Source organism: Hyaena hyaena, unplaced genomic scaffold, assembly GCF_003009895.1.
Source record: "Hyaena hyaena isolate Hyena2069 unplaced genomic scaffold, ASM300989v1 scaffold_403, whole genome shotgun sequence".
Taxonomy (NCBI): domain Eukaryota; kingdom Metazoa; phylum Chordata; class Mammalia; order Carnivora; family Hyaenidae; genus Hyaena; species Hyaena hyaena.
This window is the reverse complement of record NW_024081035.1, coordinates 604,064-626,637: the sequence shown is the minus strand read 5'-3', so window position 1 is coordinate 626,637 and position 22,574 is coordinate 604,064. Positions and strand designations below refer to the sequence as shown.

At 37.5% G+C, this 22,574-nt stretch overlaps 1 protein-coding gene across 2 annotated transcripts in view; it reads right to left on the bottom strand.

The window, feature by feature from the left end:
- Positions 1–22,574, bottom strand: part of NGLY1 (N-glycanase 1) — a 57,508-nt gene that overhangs the window by 16,213 nt on the left and 18,721 nt on the right. For both annotated transcript variants that reach the window (XM_039251926.1, XM_039251927.1), the window contains exons 4-6: positions 14,789–14,954; positions 4,404–4,626; positions 1,065–1,186 (exon numbers count right to left, since the gene is read on the bottom strand). In XM_039251926.1, the coding sequence (XP_039107857.1) occupies positions 1,065–1,186; positions 4,404–4,626; positions 14,789–14,954 (511 nt within the window). The remainder of the gene's footprint in view (positions 1–1,064; positions 1,187–4,403; positions 4,627–14,788; positions 14,955–22,574) is intronic.

Here is a 22,574-nt window from a genome sequence, read left to right as displayed (position 1 = left end):
CTGAAGTTTATAAAACCAGAATGATTTTAAAAAACTACATACAACGTGCTAAGATAAGGATCATATGATAATTTCTAACAGTCTAAATTTTACTTAATAGGACTGGATATTTGGGGGCACACAAAACCCTAGAACTTTTGTTTTAATTTCTCTGAAATCTCTGTCTCTCTGAAATCCTTAAAAATGTTTTTGGAATATGTCCTTTAAGGTAGTTAGCTTTAAGTTTAATTAAAAATAATGTGAGCTATAACTCTAAAAAGGCGAACATATTGAACAATGGCATCAAAAACACTGGCCTCAGTTTTTGCTAATGTGGAGTCAATGCCACTTTGGAAACTACCATCTCTCTTGATGGTTAAGACCCAGAACTGGTAGGAGGCCTAACAAAGGATCTCTGGCTATCGATGTTCTGCATTTGACTGTACGAGAACAGTAACTCTAGAGTGAAGGTTTCATTTTATCCTACAAAACAACAGAAGCACAAGTAAAACTCTAAGAACTAGGAAAACAACTTTTTAACATGGAGATAAGTCATTTATTTAATTTTTAAATATAATTTATCATTAAATTGGTTTCCATACAACACCCAGTGCTCATCCCACAAGTGCCCTCCTCAATGTCCATCACCCACTTTCTCCTCTCCTTGCCCCCCGATAAGTCATTTCTAAACAAGAACATAAATTTCACATGGCTTTTATTACATTTTTTTGTATAATGAGATTATTATATCTTTTATACTAATCTCTACAAAAATGATTTCTACAGCATATTGCATGTTATTATTCATATAGGAAAAGCATTATTAGAAATGTCATGGTAAATTGTTAGTAAAAGAATGTTTATAGGCCATGTTTAAAGTACCAGGCAAAATGGCAGGTGTTCTAGAAAAATCTTGAGATTCCCCTCACAAAACTATGAGGTTGGTACTGGTGTTATTGACAGAAGGCAAATGGAAGCTCAAATTGACAAGGCCAGAAAGTACCAGACAAACAATGATGAGCCCAGGCTGTAAATCCAACCCTGAGGTGTGCACAGCCCTCCTCTGTCCACACCACGCTCTGTACCTGTGTAATCCCAAACATAGCGAGCTTCGAACCCTAAGGCTCGGCAGCACAGTGTGAAACAATTGGCCCACTCGCCACACCGTCCGCATCTCGTTTCTAAAAGTTTCTCAGGGTTGTTATACCTGTTTTAAAATAACCACAGAAAAGCCTTGATTCATTATCATAATCAAGAATTTTAAACAATTTATATTACCTCTGTGCTAAACAGCAGTATTTCTTAATTTCATATTTTTAAATATCACTTTTTTTCACTTCTTTTTTATTCTTATTTATTTACTCATTTATTTTTAATTTACATCCAAGTTAGTTAGCATATAGTGCAATGATTTCAGGAGTAGATTCCAGTGATTCATCTCCTAATGTATAACACCCAGTGCTCATTCCAAAAAGTGTCCTCTATAAGGTCCCTCACCCATTTAGCCCATCCCCCCTCCCACAGCCCCTCCAGCAATCCTCAGTTTTCTCTGTATGTAAGACTCATTATGTTTGGTCCCTGTCCCAAAAATTATTTTAATTGAAATATAGTTGACTTACAATATTATATTAGCTTCATTTCACATACTTAATGATTAAAGAGCCTAAACTATAAGAGGCACTGTGTTAGAATCTATACTGAAAAATGACTGAACAGTGGTATAGCCTTCAAGTTTACAGGTGTGAAGAGGAAGAAGGTAGAATGTGACAAAACCACACACAACAGGTCAGATTTAGTGTTAGAGGAGCGGCTGGGAGGAAAGTTTGTATTTGACCGAGGCCTTGGAGGACAGGCAAGATTTGGATAGGCAGAGATTCCCTAGGAAATCTGCTTAGAGCATTAGTATTATTCTAATAAGCGGTATAATTAGCTCACGTACTTAAAAGGCAAACAACTTTAACAATCTACTCTATTTTAAAACTTAGTTGAACTCAAATCCACTTAAATACTACTATTCTGTCGAATGATCTTTTTGACTGAAACTTTTTCTTCTTAACCACTTCAAGGTGCTTACTAATTTGGAAGTTGTTTTTTGAAAGATGTTTGCAACAATCTTTTAAAAAGTTGCTCCAATTATAACATTATCATAAAACTGGTGAACACCAAATTTTGCATACTGGGTTGAGAAGGATTTCACTGACAAAGCTAAGCAAGAAAAGTACCCCAGCTGAGCAGAGATGTTGGCCATAAGCTTGTAGAAGGAAACCAACTGCATGAATGAATTGGCTTTGCAATAAGTTTGTCTTAAGCAGATGCCATTAAACTACCTAAGTTAAATAAATTTATAACTAACGTAATTAAAAGTAACTGAAAACAGATGTAAATTCACATAAAGAGGTATTAGTGGTGGAATTAGAGCATCCTATGCCTCCTCTAAATACTACTTGTGCTAAGTGGAATAACCAGCTTAGCCTAGAATTAAATACTATTAATCATCCCAGCCCTATACAGAGAACACCTAATGGTAAAATGATAAAGTAGGTAGAAAGGAAATCAGTAAATATCTTTGTTAGCTTGTGCACCTCCACACTGTTATTAGTTTACATTTCGCTGTCTAGAAAAGTTTATGAGGAGACAGAATTATATACTTAATTCTTTAAAAAAAAAATTTTTTTTTAATGTTTTATTTATTTCTAGGAGAGAGAGACAGACAGCATGAGCAGGAGAGGGTCAGAGAGAGAGGGAGACACAGACTCTGAAACAGGCTCCAGGCTCTGAGCTGGCAGTCAGCACAGAGCCCGACGCGGGGCTCGAACCCACGAACCGCGAGATCATGACCTAAGCGAAAGTCGGACGCTTAACCGACTAAGCCACCCAGGCGCCCCTATACTTAATTCTTTAAATCTTTGCAAAGTATCTGTACAAATGTATGCTGCATGAAGAAATCAAACTTGGATTAATTTTTTATAATTACTGGATATTGGATTCTGTATATCATAGGGCTGGTTCCTAGTTAGGACAAAACTGATTCCCTACACACACAAAATTAGGTATTTCAAAACTTTTCTTTTCTTTCAAAACTTTATCTTTTCTTGACTGATGATACAACCAACGTTTATAAGCACTGCCAATTTAAAAAATCTGGTAAGAGGCTTGTGAATTAAAGGATGAAAAAAGTTAATTGAAAAGTTCAAATTTCCTTAGTTTAAAATTTAAATAATGAGGATAAATTAGATTGGGCAGGGAAGGCATCTGATTAAAATTCTGTCCTTAATATGATGGAACTGTACTTCTACCTTCCAATTTATCAGTATTAACATCATTAGTGTTGTTTTTATGTGCTATCAATTATTAATAAAATTATCAGAAAGTTAAAAGTTATGTAATTAAAAGAACAAGACCAGATTTACAGTCTTAGGGCGGCTGGGTGACTTAGTTAAACAACCAACCCTGGGTTTTGGCTCAGGTCATGATCTCGCAGTTTCATGAATTTGAGCCCTACTTCGGGCTCTCCACTGGCAGCATGGAGCCTGCTTGTGATTCTCTCTCCGCCTCACTCTCTGCTCCTCCCACAGTTATGCTGTCTCTGTCGTTCAAATAAGAAACTTAAATAAAATATTTTTAAAAAAAAGATTTATAGCATTAAGTGTGCTAAGACCACACTCTATTTATTTATTTTAAAATATTTATTTACTTTTTGGAGAGCGCAAGCTAGGGAGGGGCAGAAGGAGGGGGACAGGGGATTCAAAACAGGCTTTGCACTCAGAGGCTGACAGTAGTGAGCCCAATGAGGGGCTTGAACTCATGAACCATGAGATCATGACCTGAGCCCAAGTTGGACGCTTAACTTACTGAGCCACCCAAGTACCTCTACACTCAATATATGCTAGAGCAAGAGTAAACAAATTTTTCCTATAAAAAGACAGTAATTGGGGTGCCTGAGTGGCTCAGTCGGTTAAGTGTCCAACTTTGGCTCAGGTTATGATCTCACAGTTTGTTGAGTATGAGCCCTGCGTTGGGCTCTTGCTGACAGATCAGAGCCTGGAGCCTGTTTGGATCCTGTGTCTTCCCCTCTCTCTCTGTCCCTTCCTTGCTTGTGCTCTGTCTCTCTCTCTCTCAAAAATAAACATTAAAAAAAAATTTTTTTTAGACAGTAACTAGTTTAGACTTTGCAGGCCATATGGATGCTGTTGCCAGTATTTAAACCCGACATTATAATCTGCTTATAGACCATAGCATACAAATCAACACAAATGTGCTCCAATATTTACTAAAATTGGATGTGGGTTGGACTTAGCCTACCAGCCATACCCTTGTCCTAGGGGACTATATTTCTAATAATTAAAAAGTTCACTTAATAAAAATTCTTTTCTAACCATTCTAAAGTCAGATCACTCTGACTTTACTGTCCAGTGGACACTCACCTTGGGAATCGATTGCTGAACTGGCATGTATCACAGTAATGATCTTCTACTCTGTTCGCATCCCACTTCAGTTCATCATCATTGGGAAATAATGATTCACCTCTAGACTTAGTGTGGCCACCACATTTGCTGCACAAAATGTCATTCACCCACTGAAAGAATTCTTCCTTAAACCAGTGTAAAAGCTCCAGCAGAAGAAAATCCTCTTCACTAACATTAGTACCTGAGAAGTTAAAACAGAACCAAGTAAGATCTAAAGCTGAAGAAACTAAAAATACACACACATATTTTATTCTCAAGTATGGAGCTGAAATATATGGAAATACAAGATGATCTAATAGGTTTTCTCGGGGCGCCTGGGTGGCTTAAGTCGGTTAAGCGTCCGACTTTTGCTTAGGTCATGATCTCGCGGTTCGTGGGTTCGGGCCCCGTGTTGGGCTCTGTGCTGACTGCCAGCTCAGAGCCTGGAGCCTGTTTCAGAGTCTGTGTCTCCCTCTCTCTCTGACCCTCCCCTGTTCGCGCTGTCTCTCTCTCTCTCCTAGAAATAAATAAAACATTAAAAAAAAAAATTAAAAAAATAAATAAAAGGTTTTCTCAAATATGATGCAAGAAAAGAACTGTCAACCTACTGTGAATCAGGATGAAATACAATGACATAATACCTTGTACTTTTATAGCAGTAGGCCATTTACCACTCTGTATAAAGTGAGCAAAACACAAACCTCTCAAGGAATGAAGGTTAATGTAGAATTGATCTTGAAACACAAGGAGGTAAGAAAATCAGTCTGATTTTTAAAAATATTTAAAAATGCCTATATTCACAATTTATCAGGTGTATATATATATGTGTGTGTGTGTGTGTGTGTGTGTATATCAGTAAACATGAAAGAATCATAAAATCATAAGCAGAAATCACAGAATTCCAGACCCCTAAAAAATCACCCTATCAACCTTTCTATTTGTGCTTCAACTATACAACGTAATCCAGCTCTGGATACTCACCACAGATCAACTAAAACAGAACAATGTCTACGATGTATGTAACAACCCCAGAAAGTATGCATGGCCTATAATATTATATCTACTTTAAATACATTTCTCTTGATCATATTCAAGACTGTGGTATCTCTGGGAAGAAGGGAAGGAGAGGAGAAAAGAATCTAGAAGACATATCCAGGGAGCTCTCATTTCTATCTTTTCACATTTTATTATTAAGAAGTAATAATAAAACATACTTATGAAGAAAACATATGGCATAATTTTAAGATCTAATAAAGTTTAATGCTGGTCATTGGTGTTTTTGTATTTCTGTTTGATATAGTTCAAAATAGAAAAAAAAAACTATGTTAGAAAAAACTTATAGCTAGAATATAAAGGTTAGAAATATATTATGTTCCCAGATGGAAAAACAATATTCTAAAGTTGTTAATTATCTACCAATTATTCTGTAATTTCATGTAATCCCCATTAAAATTATAAAATAATTTAAACATTTATTTAATTTAAACATTTAATTAAAAATTTATAATTTTTCATAAAATTAGACAAACTGCAAATTCACATGAAAGGCAAAATGGTCAACATAACTTTGAGTAAGAACAATAAGATAAATTCACCTAATACAGGTCAAAACACATTAAAAAATCACAAAACTAAAATATTGTGATACTGGTGAAAAATAGACAAAGTAGATTACTGAAACAAAGGAAGATTCCTGAAAAACAGATTTCTAAGTGATACATAACATCCAATGAAGTTAGCCTTCCAAAGTTCTAAGAGGATGGTCTGTTCAATAAATGATTTGGGTACAATATAACACACATATGTACTGAGAGGAGGAATACTATAAAGGCAACAGAAGTAACAAAGAATACGTTTATGGCTTTGTGGTATGGAAGGGCCTTTTTTTTTTAACAGTTTATTGTCAAGTTGGTTTCCGTATCATTCCCAGTGCTCATCCTGATAAGCGTGGAAGGGCCTTCTTAAGCAAGATGCAAACTGAGAAATTAATAATGAAAAAAAAATAAATTTTCTTATATTATTTTTGTAACATGAATTTCAAAAGATACACTACATGCGGGGCGGCTGGGTGGCTCAGATGGTTAAGCGTACGACTTTGGCTCAGGTCATGATCTCACGGTTCGTGGGTTCGAGCCCCGCGTCGGGTTCTGTGCTGACAGCTAGCTCAGAGCCTGGAGCCTGCTTCTGATTCTGTGTCTCCCTCTCTCTGACCCTCCTCTGCTCACACTGTCTCTCTCTCTGTCTCTCAAAAAAATAAATAAAACATTAAAAAAAGATACACTACATGAAATTAAACAAAGAACACTGGGAGAAAAAAGTAACATGTTTAACAAAGGAAAGCATGCAGAATATATAAAGAACCGATTCTTTAAATCCATAAGATTAGCAAACTCGTTAGAAAAATTCAAAGTCCATAAAAGAAGTCCAATAATCTCATTAAGTAGAAATAAACACTGTCAGACACTTTTGATGTACATTGGAAGGCAATTTGTTTGGCAGGGTCCTTACAGTATAAAAGTATCACACACCCTTGACATTTTTATATTTATCCCAGAGAAACACTTGTGCATATATATACACCAGGAGGCATGCTGTACAGGAATTCTCACTGCAGGAACATTTAGAATAGAGAAAAATGGTAAATAACCCCAATGTTTATCTATAGGGAACTGTATAAATAATAGTACATGCATATTATAGAACATTGCAGAGAGTTAAAAAGATATCTAAGGTACATTAGTAAATGAAAAACATCAAGAAACTAAGGATATACGGGATGATAAATTTTATGTAAATCCACACAACTATTTTTACAGGTAACAATGGGTATACTTCCTATGTATTAACATAGGAAAAGATATGAAAAGGAACAAATCACATGATAATAGCTGTTACCTATGGAAGAGATATGACTGTTTGGCAGGGAGAGTCTAGCTTTTCCTTTTTTCAATGGATTTTTATTTATTCATTTGTTTTTTAAATATTTATTTTTGAGAGAGAGAGAGAGAATGGGAGAGGGGCAGAGAGAGAAGGGGACATGTGCATACCCCAGAAATCATGATCTGAGCCGAAGCTGGATGCTTAACTTAAATGAACTGCCCAGCCACCTAAATCTAGCTTTCCTTATATAATATGAAAGTCTGTATTAAGATTAAAAATGAACTTGAGAAATATAGCACTGCCATCCTTCTTCTCCATCAAGTTCCTAGAGCAATCTTTTTAAAAATGCAACGTAGATTATGTCACTCAAAACCCTACAATGGGTTTCCATCTCACTCAGGATACAGTTCAGTCTCTACTCTTGCCTTTTCTTATAACAGTTGGTCTCCTCTGGTAGGCTGAAAAATGGTCCACCAAAAGATATGTTACCTATTTTTTAAAGACATGCATATTCTAACCCGAGTCTATAACCATTACCAAACGTAGCCAAAAAAATGGGGGTGTGTGTGCTTGAGTGGCTCAATTGGTTAAATGACTGACTTTGACTCGTCATGATCTCACAGTTTGTGAGTTTGAGTCCCACATCAGGCTCTGTGCTGGCAGCTCAGAGCCTAGAACCTGCTTTAGATTCTGTGTCTCCCTCTCTCTACCCTTCCCGCTCTGCTGCTTATGCTCCGTCTCTCTCAAAAATAAACATTAAAAAAAGTGTTTTTTAAGTCTTTGAAGATATGATTAAGTTAAGGATATGGAGATACGGGATTATACTGGATTATCTGGGTGGGCCCTAAATGCATACTGTATCCCTATAAGAGGGAAGCAAAGGGAGATTTTACACATACATAGAAGGCCATGTGATAGTGGAACAGAAAGAGATAATGAGGCCCTGTTGACACCTTGATTTCAACCCAGTGATACTGATTATGGACTTCTGGCTTCCAGCTGCAAGCGAATACATTTCTGTTGTTTTAGGTCACCAACTTTGTGACAACTGGTTACAGCAGACACAGGAAATAGGCTATATTCTATACTTCTCTGACCTCTGTCTTGTTCATTCTGTGACAGATGTCATGTCCTCCCTGCCATCCTTTAAACAGGCCAAGCTCACTCGCACCTTGGGGAACCTTTGTGTTGTAGGCTGCCCCTAACTGGAGTGGAAATCCCTGCTTTCCTGACAACCCTATACCAAACAGGATCCTTCCGAGTCACTCTCTATTCCGTTATCCTGACTTATTTGTCTTCCCAGCACTTATCACTACATGCTGTATTTGAGTATTTGGGGTTTTTTTAGTCTGTCTCACCCAGTGACAGCAGAGACTTTGCTCTGTTCACTGCTGTATCCCCAACATCTTGAACTGTGCTTGTCATTTAGTAATTATCTGAATGAATGATGGAAGGACTAAACAAACAAGCCTCATAATATTACTTAGAACTAATACGTTTACCAAAGAGTCATTATCAAAATAGGAAAAGAAAGGGAAGGAAGACAGAATACTTGTACTTCTGCATTCTAGGTACTCCAGGGAACATCAGCAGCCTCCCAGGCAGAAGAACGAGCACCCAGAGGGTGAGGCACACTTAAGGGTCAGTGCTCCTTGATCAAGCAATATCCTTAATTATGCAAGTGGAATCCTGTCTGTAGAGGATAAGAGCTCAGAAAGCGCAGACTTATGGGGCCTAAAGGACAGTCTGACTTCGCTGCTAAATTCTCTTTTGGGGTGTGTGTGGGGGGAGGGGAGGTGCTAAATTCTGGGAGAATATATTAATGTGTGCAGAGTACATTTTAAAATTATAAAAGACGTCAATAGGGTGCCTTGGTGGCTCAGTTGGTTAAGTCTGTAATTCCTGATTTTGGCTCAGGTCATCTCATGGTTTGTGAGACTTAGCCCTGCACTGAGCTCTGTACTGACAGCATGGAGCTTGCTTGGGATTCTCTCTCTCTCCCTCTCTCTGCCCTCCCCTGTGTGCTCTCTCTTTCTCTCTTAAATAAATAAATAAACTTAAAACAAAAAAAGACTTTAGATTTAAATTTAGCATCTTCAAAAATACCATACAAATAGATCTCTGGTAACTTCTCAGTGACAAAAATAAAATGAACAACTTTAGGTCTTAACTCCATCCTACGAAAACCACAGACATTACTGTAAAAAAGAGGGAATAAGAAGAGAACCAGTTGGGGCGCCTGGGTGGCTCAGTCAACTGAGTGTCCACTTCAGCTCAGGTCATGATCTCATGGTTTGTGGGTTTGAACCCCGCGTCAGGCTCTGTGCTGACAGCTCAGAGCCTGGAGCCTGCTTCAGATTCTCTCTCTCTCTCTCTCTCTCTCTCTCTCGGCCGCTCATACTCTCTCTCTCAAAAACATTAAATGAACATTGAAAAAAATAAACATTAAAAAAAAAAAAAAAGGGAACCAGTAAAACAGGAGTCCAGGTAGCCTCATCCTTAGATATGGACACCCCTTAATATTCAACATTTTTCCTCCCACATCTTCATATTGTATTTAGTAGGGCAACATATATTTTGTTTCACTTTTTAAAATGGTAGGGTTCTTCCTCTTCGAAAAAGGTGTTTCATCTGTATTTGGAACACTCAATCATGACACCTCTTCAGCCTTCCAAGCCAGAGCTATGAAATCACACTTCTCTGATCAACTATCTCTAAAGGTATCTCAGTGGTCAGGGTTCCAAGGTTCTCACTTCTGCTTCAAACCAGAACATTTTTTCTAGTTCAGAAACCCAGAAGATTTAATTTGAGGAGGAAATGGAAAATAGAAAACAAAAACCAACAACACACAATGAAAGGAAATTGCCAACCTGGACAAAGGAAGCTTTGTCATCATTTCAGTGCCAAAGGGGCTCGTTGCCGTACAATATCCATGTGCCAATACTTTATTTACAGAATTCTAACTTACTAAGGATGGCAACACATTAGCTATAAAGACTACAGGTCCCAGCCGCCCTGGCAGCTAAGTGAGGCCAAACGACAAAGCTTTGTGTGCAATTCCAAGGAAGGCTGCTTCAAGAGAACAGGCTCAGCTTATAGGTACCTGTGGTCTTCTCTCCTTTTCTTCTTCCTGATGCAGGGTCTGCAGATACAATGGCTAGAGCTTTAGCAGTCACCTTGGACTAGGAGGCGTAACTTACACAGTGGAAACCATGTATGCCAAAGGAACCTAGGCTCTGATAGTGTCTCAGAGCTTACCAGTAGCATCAGACTGCCTACCTCAATAATTTCTTACATGAGAAAATAAATCTTAAGCCACTGGGGTCAACTAACAACCCACCTTAACCTGAAATGATACATTCATTATGCCTATTATACCACTTATTTAATTATATATTTGATTCTCCCATTTATTACTCTTACTCTTCCAGTAGCCTGTTTTTGTAGAACAGCACCACCCAACAGAACTTTCAGCAATCATGCAAATAATTCATATCCATTGTCCAACAGGGCTGCCACAAATCACCTGTGGTTAACGAGCACTTAATATGTGTTCATGTACTCATTAGTACATTAGTAACTAAGGAACAGGACTTTTACTTTTTTGATTTATTTAAGTGTGAAAGGATATATAGACAAGTCTTAGAGGTCATATTCTGATGAAATGAAGCTTTAGATGCCGTATCTTACTCCTATTTTCCAAATCTTCTTAAAAAAAAAAAAGCTATATATTACCTTTATAAGTAGAGGGAAAAAATGCTAGGCAAACATCAGCAGGGACACTGCTGTCTCCCCACCATGGGGCTTAGCCCAGTGACACACACAAAACATGCTTCAGCTTGTACCCATTAGCTAGGCATTTGTGTCAGGTATCACCTTAAGGAGCACAGTACTTTAATGTGGACAGGGTCTTTGTGATCACATATTAACAAGCATTCTTATTTCCTAAATAGTAAAAACCTATTATTCTAAGATGAGGAACTGTCTCAAGCTCTTAAAATAATGTTGCTGAATTTAGACTAAGGCACAGACAGGTCATCAAATACAAGGAAATAACACAGTGTAATATTACAATAAAGCCAAAACTACCAAAATACAATGGGCAGCAAAGTATCTACATGATATATGTAAGAAGTGATTAAGTGACTTAAAAAGGAAAAGAGACACACAGTTAATCCCTCTGAGAGACTTCTGGTTTTAGCTCTCAGATGTAAAGAGCTTAGAGTTGTCATTCTCATTGTTACAACAATAAAAAACTGAATAAACCAAAATCACTGACTTTTCTTGAGCTCAAAAGAGTTCACCAGGCAAACTGTCACCCTGAAATCTGGAGAAACAGACAAATACAGAGCATTACAACCAGCATCTGCTATATGGAAAATAAGCCATAGGAGTCATAAATTGGTAGAAACACTTAAATGATAATCTTGACAAACTGCTGGAGGCTGAATATGGACTAGCTTGAGTAAGAAACACAATCTTAGGAGGGTTTTCCCTCCAAGAATCCCATCAGGTTTTCTTGGTAAAGAACCAAAAAAGAGGGGCATCTGGGTGGCTCAGTCGGTTAAGCAACTGACTCTTGATTTCAGCTTAAGTCATGAGCTCACAGTTGTGACATCAAGCCCCATGTTGGGCTCTGCACTGATGGTGCAGCGTGGAACCTGCTTGGGATTCTCTCCCTCTCCCTCTCCACCCCTTCCCTGCTTGCACATGTGTGTGCGCTCTCAAAAAAAAAAAAAAGTCCCTTCATGGCTCTGGGAAGGAGAGGAGAAGATTAAGAATTATAAAGTATGGGGGCACCTGGGTGGCTCAGTCAGTTAACCGTCCAACTTCGGCTCAGGTCATGATCTCACGGTTCATGAGTTTGAGCCCTGTGTCGGGCTCTGTGCTGACAGCCAGCTCAGAGCCTGGAGCCGGCTTCAGATTCTGTGTCTCCCTCTCTCTCTGACCCTCCCCTGCTCATACTGTCTCTCTCTCTCTCTCTCTCAGAAATAAATAAAACATTAAAAAGATTTGTTTTAAATTATGCCCAGATTATTCTCTACAATTAAGGCCTATTCTTCAGGGGAAAAGATTTTACCAGAGCCTTTTCTGAAGTGGGGAAAGGGGAGTGCCCTGGCCCTAGCCATCTCATCTCGCCTATGAGGGGAAAGTTAAGAAGACTTGGGAAGGTCACAGGGCTGAGGACACAAGCCCACTAAAACCTAACTGAGATTTAATGATAAATTGACAGAGGGTTTCTCCTCCCCGTGCACTACACCAACAAGGCTCCAGCGTAAGGACAAGGGCTTACACTGAACGATACAGACCCTAAGAAGTTCTCAGCAGAGCACAAAGCCCAGAGGGGAGATGTGAGAACACCAGAGGAAATCGGAAGCTCTGACATGGACAGGAAACATTACCCCTTGCCCAACTCCTCACTGAATGGACATGAAACCTCACATGAAAGGTTGATTCACCTCAGCTCCTATGACCCAATACGTCACATCCAACTTCCAACAAAAAACAGAAGGTGTGCCAGAAGGCAAGGAAAAACAGTCTGGAGAGATAAAGCAAGTATCTACTCAGATAGGGCACAGATTCCGGAATTAACAGACAACACATTTAAAATATGATGAATATATTAGGTCTCATGAAAAAAGTAGACATGTAAGAATAATGTAAATGGATTTTTTGTTGCTCTTTAGAAACTTTGAAAAAAATCTACAGGAAACGAACACTTAAGAATGCCTTTCAGGGGCTCATGAGTAGATAAGGCATAAAGGACAGTGAGCTTGCAGACAGGGTAACAGAAGCTTCCCAAACTAAAAATAAAGAGGAAAAAATGAATAAAGGCAAAAAAAAAAAGGAAAAAAAAAAAGAAGAAAATGGGCACAGGACACCCAAGAACTACAGGAGAATCTCAAAATGGACCAGAGCACTAAGAACTCCGGGAAACTGAGGAAGAGACAGCTGAAGGTAAAGCAGAATACTTTCATTTTAGAATACCACAAGGAAGAGGGAGAGAGAAACAAAATAACTATCTGAAGCGATAATGACCAAGAATTTTCCAAAATTAATGAGATTCCAAACCACAGATCTAGGAAGCTCAAAAAACACCAAACAAGAAGCTGTACTTAGTCCTGTCCTGGTGAAAGTGCAGAAAACCAAAGGCAAAGAGAAAGTCTTGAATAAAGCTGGGAATGAGAAGTGATCTGGCAGGTGTGGGGGGACCTTAACTGTCCAGGAACAAGGATGGAGTCACAACGGACCCCTCTCTGGTCACCAACAATGCAGGCAAGAAGACTGGAATGAATGAAGTGTTGTTGAAAGAAAAGCCTCACCAACCTACAATTCTATATCCCAGTGTTACTATCCTTCAAGAGGGAAGAAGAAATAAAGGCTTCCTCGGGCAATGAAAAAGTGAGGGAATTCACCTCTGACAGAGCTGTCCTGAAAGAAATATGAAAAGAAGTTCTGCAGGAAGAAGGAAAAAGGTATAGTTCAGAAACTCTGATCAACAGAAAGGAAGTGTCAGAAAAGTAATACATGAAGGTAAAAGAGAATCTTGTGTTGCTCTTATCTGTGGCCTAAAAAGTAACTTGTCTAATAGCAGCAGCAATGTATTGTTGGGTGACTGCAGTACAAGAGAGCAATGTCATAAGGACGGGGGGGGAAGAACTGGGACAATTCTTTTAAAAGGTATCTGTACTATACATGAAGAATACTGTTTTTGAAGGTGGACTTAGATTAGCTAAAACTGCTTACTGACACTAAACAAAAAATTTACACAATCCCCTAGAAACAGTATTAAGAAATGACTTAGATAAAAGCTAATTACATAAAAATCCAAAGTAAAAATGCTGATGTTGGAAACATTTAATAACAAAAATCCTAAAACCATTAATGATAACACACAAATAATTATTGGCTGGTGAGTGTGGTAGGTACCATTCTGAGCCATTTACATGTTCCATCTCATTCATTTATTTTTAAAATTCACTCTACTTTCAAGTGAAGAAATTGAGGCCTAGAGATTAAATGAGTGGCTCAGCAATGCACTATTGTGACAGAGCTGAATCTCTTCCAGGGCAGTCGGCTTCAAGATTCATACTCTCAACCAGTAAATACCATTTCTTTATTAATCAAAGAGAGTCAATGGTCTGATCATATAGATTAATCCTGAATGTGTTTTCTGTGTGATTCACATTAAAATTCACTAATACTGCTATCATCTGTTCCACAGACTAAAGTTCTACTATACCTAGAAAAATTCATATACCAGTGATTAAACTGCAAATACATACTGAGGTTAAAAAAAAAAGTGTTAATAGATGTGTCCATGAGGTATGTGCAGTAAGTTTTACTACTGTTTTAACTTCTTAAACATCAACATAGAAAGAAGTTAGAATGTTATGGTGTACACAGCAAAAGGCATCATATTTCAGTATTTCTAGTTATCAATGATGTACATTTAGCAATGAACAGTTATATAAAGCCACTACCTTTATCCAATTTTCTAGCTCTAGATAATTTTTCTTGAGATCTCCTTTTTAGTTCTTGGACTGGAATACAAGCCAGTGCTTTTTCCTGGAGCTTAAGGTTCTCATAGACCAGCACATGCTGAATGTTGGACCGCAGAACTTTTAGAATGACTGAATCAGTGGTAACCTAATAGAAAAAAACACTGAAGTTAGCTTTTCTTTATATGCTACAAAGATAACACATAACAGAAAACACTGGTTCTATGATTTCACAGATAAAGAGGAATGTATGAATTCACTAAAATATATAACTATGCTCAAAATTTTTATAAAATTTGTTTTAGGACATACCCGTATTTGTGTCACAATCTAAGATATGTATTTTTTTCCCCCTCTGAATATATTTTATCATTGAGCATACATTTAAACAAGGATATGCAAAATTCTTGATTAAAAGTTTGGATCAACACAGTGTTCTGACAATGCACCTGAATGCCAGCGTTTCCACTTCAAATCCCTGTAAGTATCATCATTTTGGAAAAAAAATTTAATGTTTATTTTCTGAGAGAGAGAGAGAGAGAGAGAGAGAGAGAGAACACACACAGGAGCAAAAATCCCAAGCAGTCTTTGCACTTTCAGTGCAGAGCCCAATGTTGGGCTCAAACTCATGAACTGTGAGATCACAACCTGAGCTGAAACCAAGAGTCAGATGCTTAACTGAATGAGCCACCGAGGTGTCCAGTAACATAATTTTTAAATAAAACTCTATATGGCATTAACAGAGGAGTACTCTCAAGGGGTCAGGAATTTTGCAAAATTCCTGAACAGGGAAAAGAGACACAAATGGATGAAAGGAAAAACCATGGCAATATGTCCCTCGCCCCCGCAAAAGAGTGGTTACACAAACTAAGAAATGTTCTCAAAATAATCCCAAGGGCAGAGGAGCCACTGGATCCAGAGCCAAAGAAGGGCCCTGAAGCGAGCATTAGGAACACTGGCTAAGCTCTGCAGGAGGAACAGCTGGATATTTCCCCCACCCCACCCCCACTGCTCCTTATCAACAAAGAACTGCACCTCTGAGCAATGAGGGAGAATGCTTAGATGCCCAAAAGGAAAGAGACACTTCCAAGCTCAGAACAGCTATTTCTGGTACAGCCCACCTTGCAGCATGTGCTACCCCTCCCTACAATTGCTAGAAGCAGATGCTGTAGTCACAGGCAGGCTTGCGGGAACTCTGTCTCACTTGATCTGCAACACCCCATACCATTGAGAAGATACAACAAGAATCAACATCAGAAGAACTAACCCTGTAGCCATGGCAGCAAATACAGAAAAAGACTATAAAAAAAAGTCTATCTCAGAGATTTGAGAGTATACTGTATTCAGCAAAAGACAACTATGGATCCTGGAAATTAAAATTTTGAACACTGAAACAAGAAAGTACAGATGGTGTCAAACAGTAGAATAAACATAGCTAAAGAGTGATCAATTAGAAGACTGAGAATGTGGCGAAAAAAAAAAGACCCCTCCCCCCCCCCAAAATAACAACAGACATTGAGGATAAATCCAAAAGTTCCTAAATACAGTTAAGAGAAGTCTAGAGAGAAGAACAGAAAAAGTGCAGAAGAGAAACTCTTCAAGAAATAATGGAAATCAATTTCTGACAGTCTCACAGTTGAAGAAAAGAGCCAGGATGAATGGACGGATAAAACTAGACATATAATAGGGACATTTTGTAACAGTAAGAACAAAATCCTAAAATGCTTTAATGAATCAAACATCTCATTAGAAACAATGAAGTAAAATCTTTGAAATTCTGAGCGGTTGGGGCACCTGGGTGGCTCACTTGGTTAAGCGTCCAACTCTTGGTTTCAACTCAGGTCATGATTTCATGGTTCGTGAGTTCAAGCCCCACGATGGGCTCCACACTGACAGCGTGGAACCTACTTGGGATATTCTCTCTCTCTCTCTCTCTCTCTCTCTCTCTCGCTCTCTCCCCTTGCCCCTCCTGCTATGCCCCCCCCAAATAAATAAATAAACTTAAAAAAAATTCTGAGGGGGTACACCTGGGTGGCTCAGTCGGTATGCCTCCAACTCTTGATTTTGACTCAGGTCATGATCTCACAGTTTTTGAGACTGAGTCCTGTGTGGGCCCCGTGTTGGGATCTGTGCTGACAGCACAGAGACTACTTGGGATTCCTTCTCTCATTCTCTCTCTCTCGCTTGCTCTCAAAAACAAATAAAAAAACATTAAAAACAAAAAGAAATTCTGAGGGACAATGACCAGGAAACAGGATTCATACCCAAACTAATCACACAGAAGGGCATAAGAAATATGTTTTCTGATATGTAACAGTGTAGAAAGTGTATCATTCCCAAATCTTAGCTAAAAGAATTCTTAGTGAAGCTATTTTCCCCTCAAAATATAATATCATCAAAGTAAATAAAGAGATGACCCAGTAGGAAATGAGATAAAAGAAGCAGGGACAAGTTAAAAAAATACTGAAACCTAAGTTCTGATTATTATAAATAATAATTGAACTGCTGTTCAAAAAAGATCTCAAATCTTCTCATAAAGAAGACAGCAGGGAAGGGAGCAGAAAAAAGTAAAATCTTTCTGAGGTTCCTGTCTTGTTATAAGATATTGGTAAAAAAAAATATATATATATATATATATATGTACATATATATATGTAAAAGTAAATATTTGCATTAAAAATTTAAGTGCAGTAATAGAAAAACAAAAAGATATTTAACTTTCTAACTTTTATTTTATTTTATTTTTTAATATTTTTTATTTATTTCTAGGAGAGAGAGAGACAGCGTGAGCAGGGGAGGGTCAGAGAGAGAGGGAGTCACAGACTGTGAAACAGGCTCCAGGCTCTGAGCTGGCAGTCAGCACAGAGCCCGACGCGGGGCTCGAACCCAAGAACCACGAGATCATGACCTAAGCGAAAGTTGGACGCTCAACCGACTAAGCCACCCAGGCGCCCCTAACTTTCTAACTTTTAAAGAGAAAATAATGGAAGAAAATGTTCTCAATGTAAAACAGAAATGGGAAAAAAAGCAAGGACACAGGCAACACAAAATAAGGTATCAGAAAAAAATTCCAACATATTAGCAGTTATCTTAAATATGAATGGGTTGTACGTATATATTAAAAGGTAGCCAAGAGGTGTCTAGGTGTCTAGGTGGCTCAGTTGGTTAAGTGTCTGACTTTGGCTTCGGTCAAGATCTCACAGTTCAGTTCGTAAGTTCCAGCCCCACATCAGGCTCTCTGCTATCAGTGCGGAGCCTGCTTCAGATCCTCTGTCTCCCCCTCTCTCTCTGACCATCCCCTGCTGTGCTCTCGCAATCTCTCTCTCAAAAATAAACAAACAATAAAAACAATTTAAAAAATAAAAATAAAAGGTGGCCATAGTCAGATTAAGTTTAAAAATAAAAACCATTATCAAATACTCCATTTAATGTCAGGCACTTTTTAAAGCACTGGGGATAGGTGTACAAGACAGACACCATCACTTTATGGTCTAAGGGAAGGAAAGGCATCAAACAAATAATGACAAAACTTACCATATTAAGTCAATAAATATTTGTGCGTAAACGTGCGTGTGTGTGTGTGTGTTACATACTGGAAAAATAATGGAGACCAAAACAGTCAAGGATATTATCCTCACAAAGTAGTCTATGGATGAAGAAACAGATACTGGTACAATATTCACTTACTCAAATATTTAATGAGCCTTTATTATGTGCTAGATACTGGGGATATAGTGCTAAGTTAGACAATTTATTCACAGGCGTAAGAAAGTTATAAGGAAAATACAGAGGATAAGGACATTGTACAACAGGGATTCCAAACTTGGAACTCCGCGAAAAAATGACATTTGTGGTAAATTATAAAGGATGAGAAAAGGCTAATAAACAGGAAAGGGAAAAAACCATTCCTATCAGAAGGAACAGCATGTCGGTAGCTGGGGAGTGTGTGTGTCAGGGGGGACATGCTCAGCAAATTATAAACGGTCAGAGAGAATATGAGGGTGTCAAGGGTACAGAGAACCGGGAAGAAGAGGAGAGAGAAAGCTGAGGATGAAGCTGAGTCGGTAAGCACTTGGATCTTTTTGGTCTCTTTCCATTGTAATGGGAAGCTATTAAAGATACTTAAGTGAGGGAGTAAAAGGATCAGATTTGTGTTTTCAGAATATCCCAGCTGCAGAGTGGAGAAATGAGGTTATGAAAAGACCCAAAGGGGTCTGCAGAACTGAAAGATCTGATGGCTTCAAGGAGATGCCTCAGTAATGGTAGAAAAGCAATAAAAAGAATTTAGGATTAACAAGTCTTGGTGACTGAACTGTGAAGTCAGGAGGCAGTTAGAAAAGTAGAAAAATACTTTAGGAATGATCTGTGGATTCTGAATGAGCAACTAAATGGGTCAATAGTTGAGCCACTTGCAGCAGAAGGAAAACCAGGAAACGATAAACTGAACTAAAGATGATGAATGGTCAAGTAAAAATGAACTGAAAAAAAAAAAGTACATGAATTTTAGCAGCATGGAGATATTTGATGATCTCAATAAGAAGTGAATGTTATAATAATAACAATAATGTTATAATAATGTTAATAAGGAAAACAAGTTGTAAGAAACTTAGTTGTGGAACTGTGTCCCAAAGTGGTCTACGTGCACAACTTAGTGACTGCACAAAATGGCCCACTGGAAAGTGCACAGAAAATACTAGAACTTCTATTTATATTATTTTGTCCAAAAAATACAGCTTATATATTTATATAGTATATAAAGTTATAATAATATTTCGTATTTGGATTATCAGTGGCTCCCCTGAGGCTAAAGAAGCTAGCCTAAGGAGAGAAAAGCACCACAAAGTACAGGGGGAGTTAACAACTGGCATGTTCCCTCCCGCTACGAGTTTCACCACATTACAAGGTTTTGCAATTTCATATGTGTCTGGCTAAGTGAACTTACAGGTTATGTTACGTATTTTTCACTAACTGACCGTCAACCTGACTTGGAAAGATTACAAATACTTGGAGCACTTGGCTGGCTCAGCTGGTGGAGCATTCAGCTCTTGGTCTCAGGGCTGTGAGTTCGAGCCCTCAGGTGGGTGTGTAGATTACTTAAAAAAAAAAAAAAAACAACAACAAAAAACCCAAAACCAAAGATTCAAAGACCTCTAGGCAAGGAAGCTAATACTAATACTCCAAGCACATGCAAGCAAGAAGGAAATGGCAGGGCTAACTCATCTTCTACTTTTTTTGGTATGAGCCCTTCAACAGCTCCATTTTAATGCCAAAAAGATTAAATACATAAATCACAACCTACTTATATCTGACAAAGTTTGCCCCTAAATTCAAAATTATCAAGACTATTTAAAATATAGTTATATCCAAATTCATTCATTTACATCCACATCAATGATAGATGATTAATACAGTTTTAAAAATTTAAATGTTATTTACCTGCTAGCTTCTATTGGCCTTGTCTTATAACAGAGTATAATGACACAATAGTATACTTTTATATATAACTTATGAACAAAAATAATAAAAACCATCTATGTAATTATGTATATAATTCACAAACAAAAACATATATTGAATGGATATGCTTGAACAGTTTACTGACAGTGCACATGATTAAAGAATCCTTTGTGCTTTTAATGGCACTCAGACAGTCCTGAAAAATAGTTTATTTTCTTGCCTTACTTCTTTACACATTCGATGGCACAGCTCTGTAAACACTAGAGGTCTGCGGACTGCACGATTGCGGCCGCTGGGTAACCATGAACACAAGGCAGCCGTTAATTGCCTGAGAGAGTTGAAGTAATATCTGGAGTCCAAACAGAAGTTTAAAATGTACAATCTGTTTGGTTTTAAATCATAAAGATGTTTTTCTTCACTGATCATACTTGGATTCTAATTATTTTGGTTTCTAAAGTGAAATATTTTTAAGATACTTTATAAGAAAAAAAAGATTAGGTATACTTTGCCAAATTATGTGATATAACCCATCAAAGCAGTATTAATAAATTTACTTTCTTAGTAAAGACCAACGGTCCCCAGGCCCATCAGTCTTCCTTCTGCCTTTATGTAGCTCTTTTGTGGCTTTTAAATTTAGAACCGGTTTTTAAACACAAAAGTTCCATTTAATAATTTTTAATTATCGTTTTAATCAACTTGTTACTTTACCTCATTTTTTACAAAACCTCCTTTTTTCCTATTTATAAAAGTAATAAATGTTGTTATTAGAAATTCTCAGGAAATACTAAGTGGTATAAATAATATGGAATCATCTGTAATTTCACCTTCAGATAAAATTATGGCTAAGAATTCATTGTATAGCCTTCCAGACCTTTTTAAAATGAACATATTTATGTATGTGCATTTAAAAAATTTATTTATTTTTAAATTTACATCCAAGTTAGTTGCATATAGTACAATAATGATTTCAGGAGTAGATTCTAGTGATTCATCCCCTATGTATAACACCCAGTGCTCGTCCCAAGCAGCGTCCTCAGCGTCCTCCGTAAGGCCCCTCACCCATTTAGCCCATCCCCCACCCACAACCCCTCCAGCAACCCTGTTTGTTCTCTGTATTTCAGAGTCTCTTGTGTTTTGTCCCCCTCCTTGTTTTTATATTATTTTTGCTTCCCTTCCTTTCTGTTCATCTGTTTTGTATCTTAAATTCTATGTATGTGCATTTTTAATAAGAAAATTGAAATATTATACACATACACACACGTTGTTTAATTTTGGAATTCTATGTTTACCTAAACACACATAATAACTCTCTTAATACCAAAATAGACATCATTATTTTTAACAGATGCTAAGAATTCTGGTATAGGGATGTGTTATAATTTAAGTGATCCCTTATTGAAGGCTATACAGATATATTTTACCTTTAACGATGCTAAGTTCCCAACAAGAAATTGGACATTTAAATCTTATGTTCAAATAGAAGACTTCTTCTCTAATAAATATCATATATAGATACAGACTAAAAGGTTTCTTAAGAGATTGTTAGTTTAAAAACAAATCAACTCAGGGGTGCCTGGGTGGCTTAGTTGGTTAGGCACTGGACTCTTGGTTTTCACTCAAATGAGTTCCAGCTTGGGATTTCCCCCACCCTCATACTCCTCCTTTGCTCTCTACCCCTCTGCTCACAGGCTGGTCTCTCTCTCAAATAAACAAACATTAAAATAAACAAACAAATAAATATCAACCAACTCATTTTGTTATTGTTGTCTAAACATATATTTATAATTCCAGCAGAATAATCTCAAATGGTAATTCTTGTTATTTTTTTTAAAGTTTATTTAATGAGAGAGAGAGCAGGGGATGGGCAGAGAGAGTGGACGACAGAGGATCTGAAGCAGGCTGCACACTGACAGCAGAGAGCCGAGGCTCAAACTCATAAACCTTGAGATCATTACCTGAGCCAAAGTCAGAGGTTTTACTGACTTAGCCACCCAGGTGCCCCTCAAATGGTAATTCTTCTAAATAAATAAATGTATACCCACATACACACAATGGGCAATAATTTCTAGAATGGTTGGAGTTAATGAAAAGTCCTTTAACGATTCCACATACATTTAAAAAAAAGTAGGCATATGCCAAATATAAGCATGCATCATAAACTAGCTGTATAATAACTGCTGAAGACTATTTTAACCAAATCATACTTCAGAATCATGGTTGCAACCTAGATAAAGTCACAAAATTGGAAATATAATGATTTTAACATTCTAAGGTTCTAGGTCTTTGAAAAACTATCTTTGCTATTTCAAAA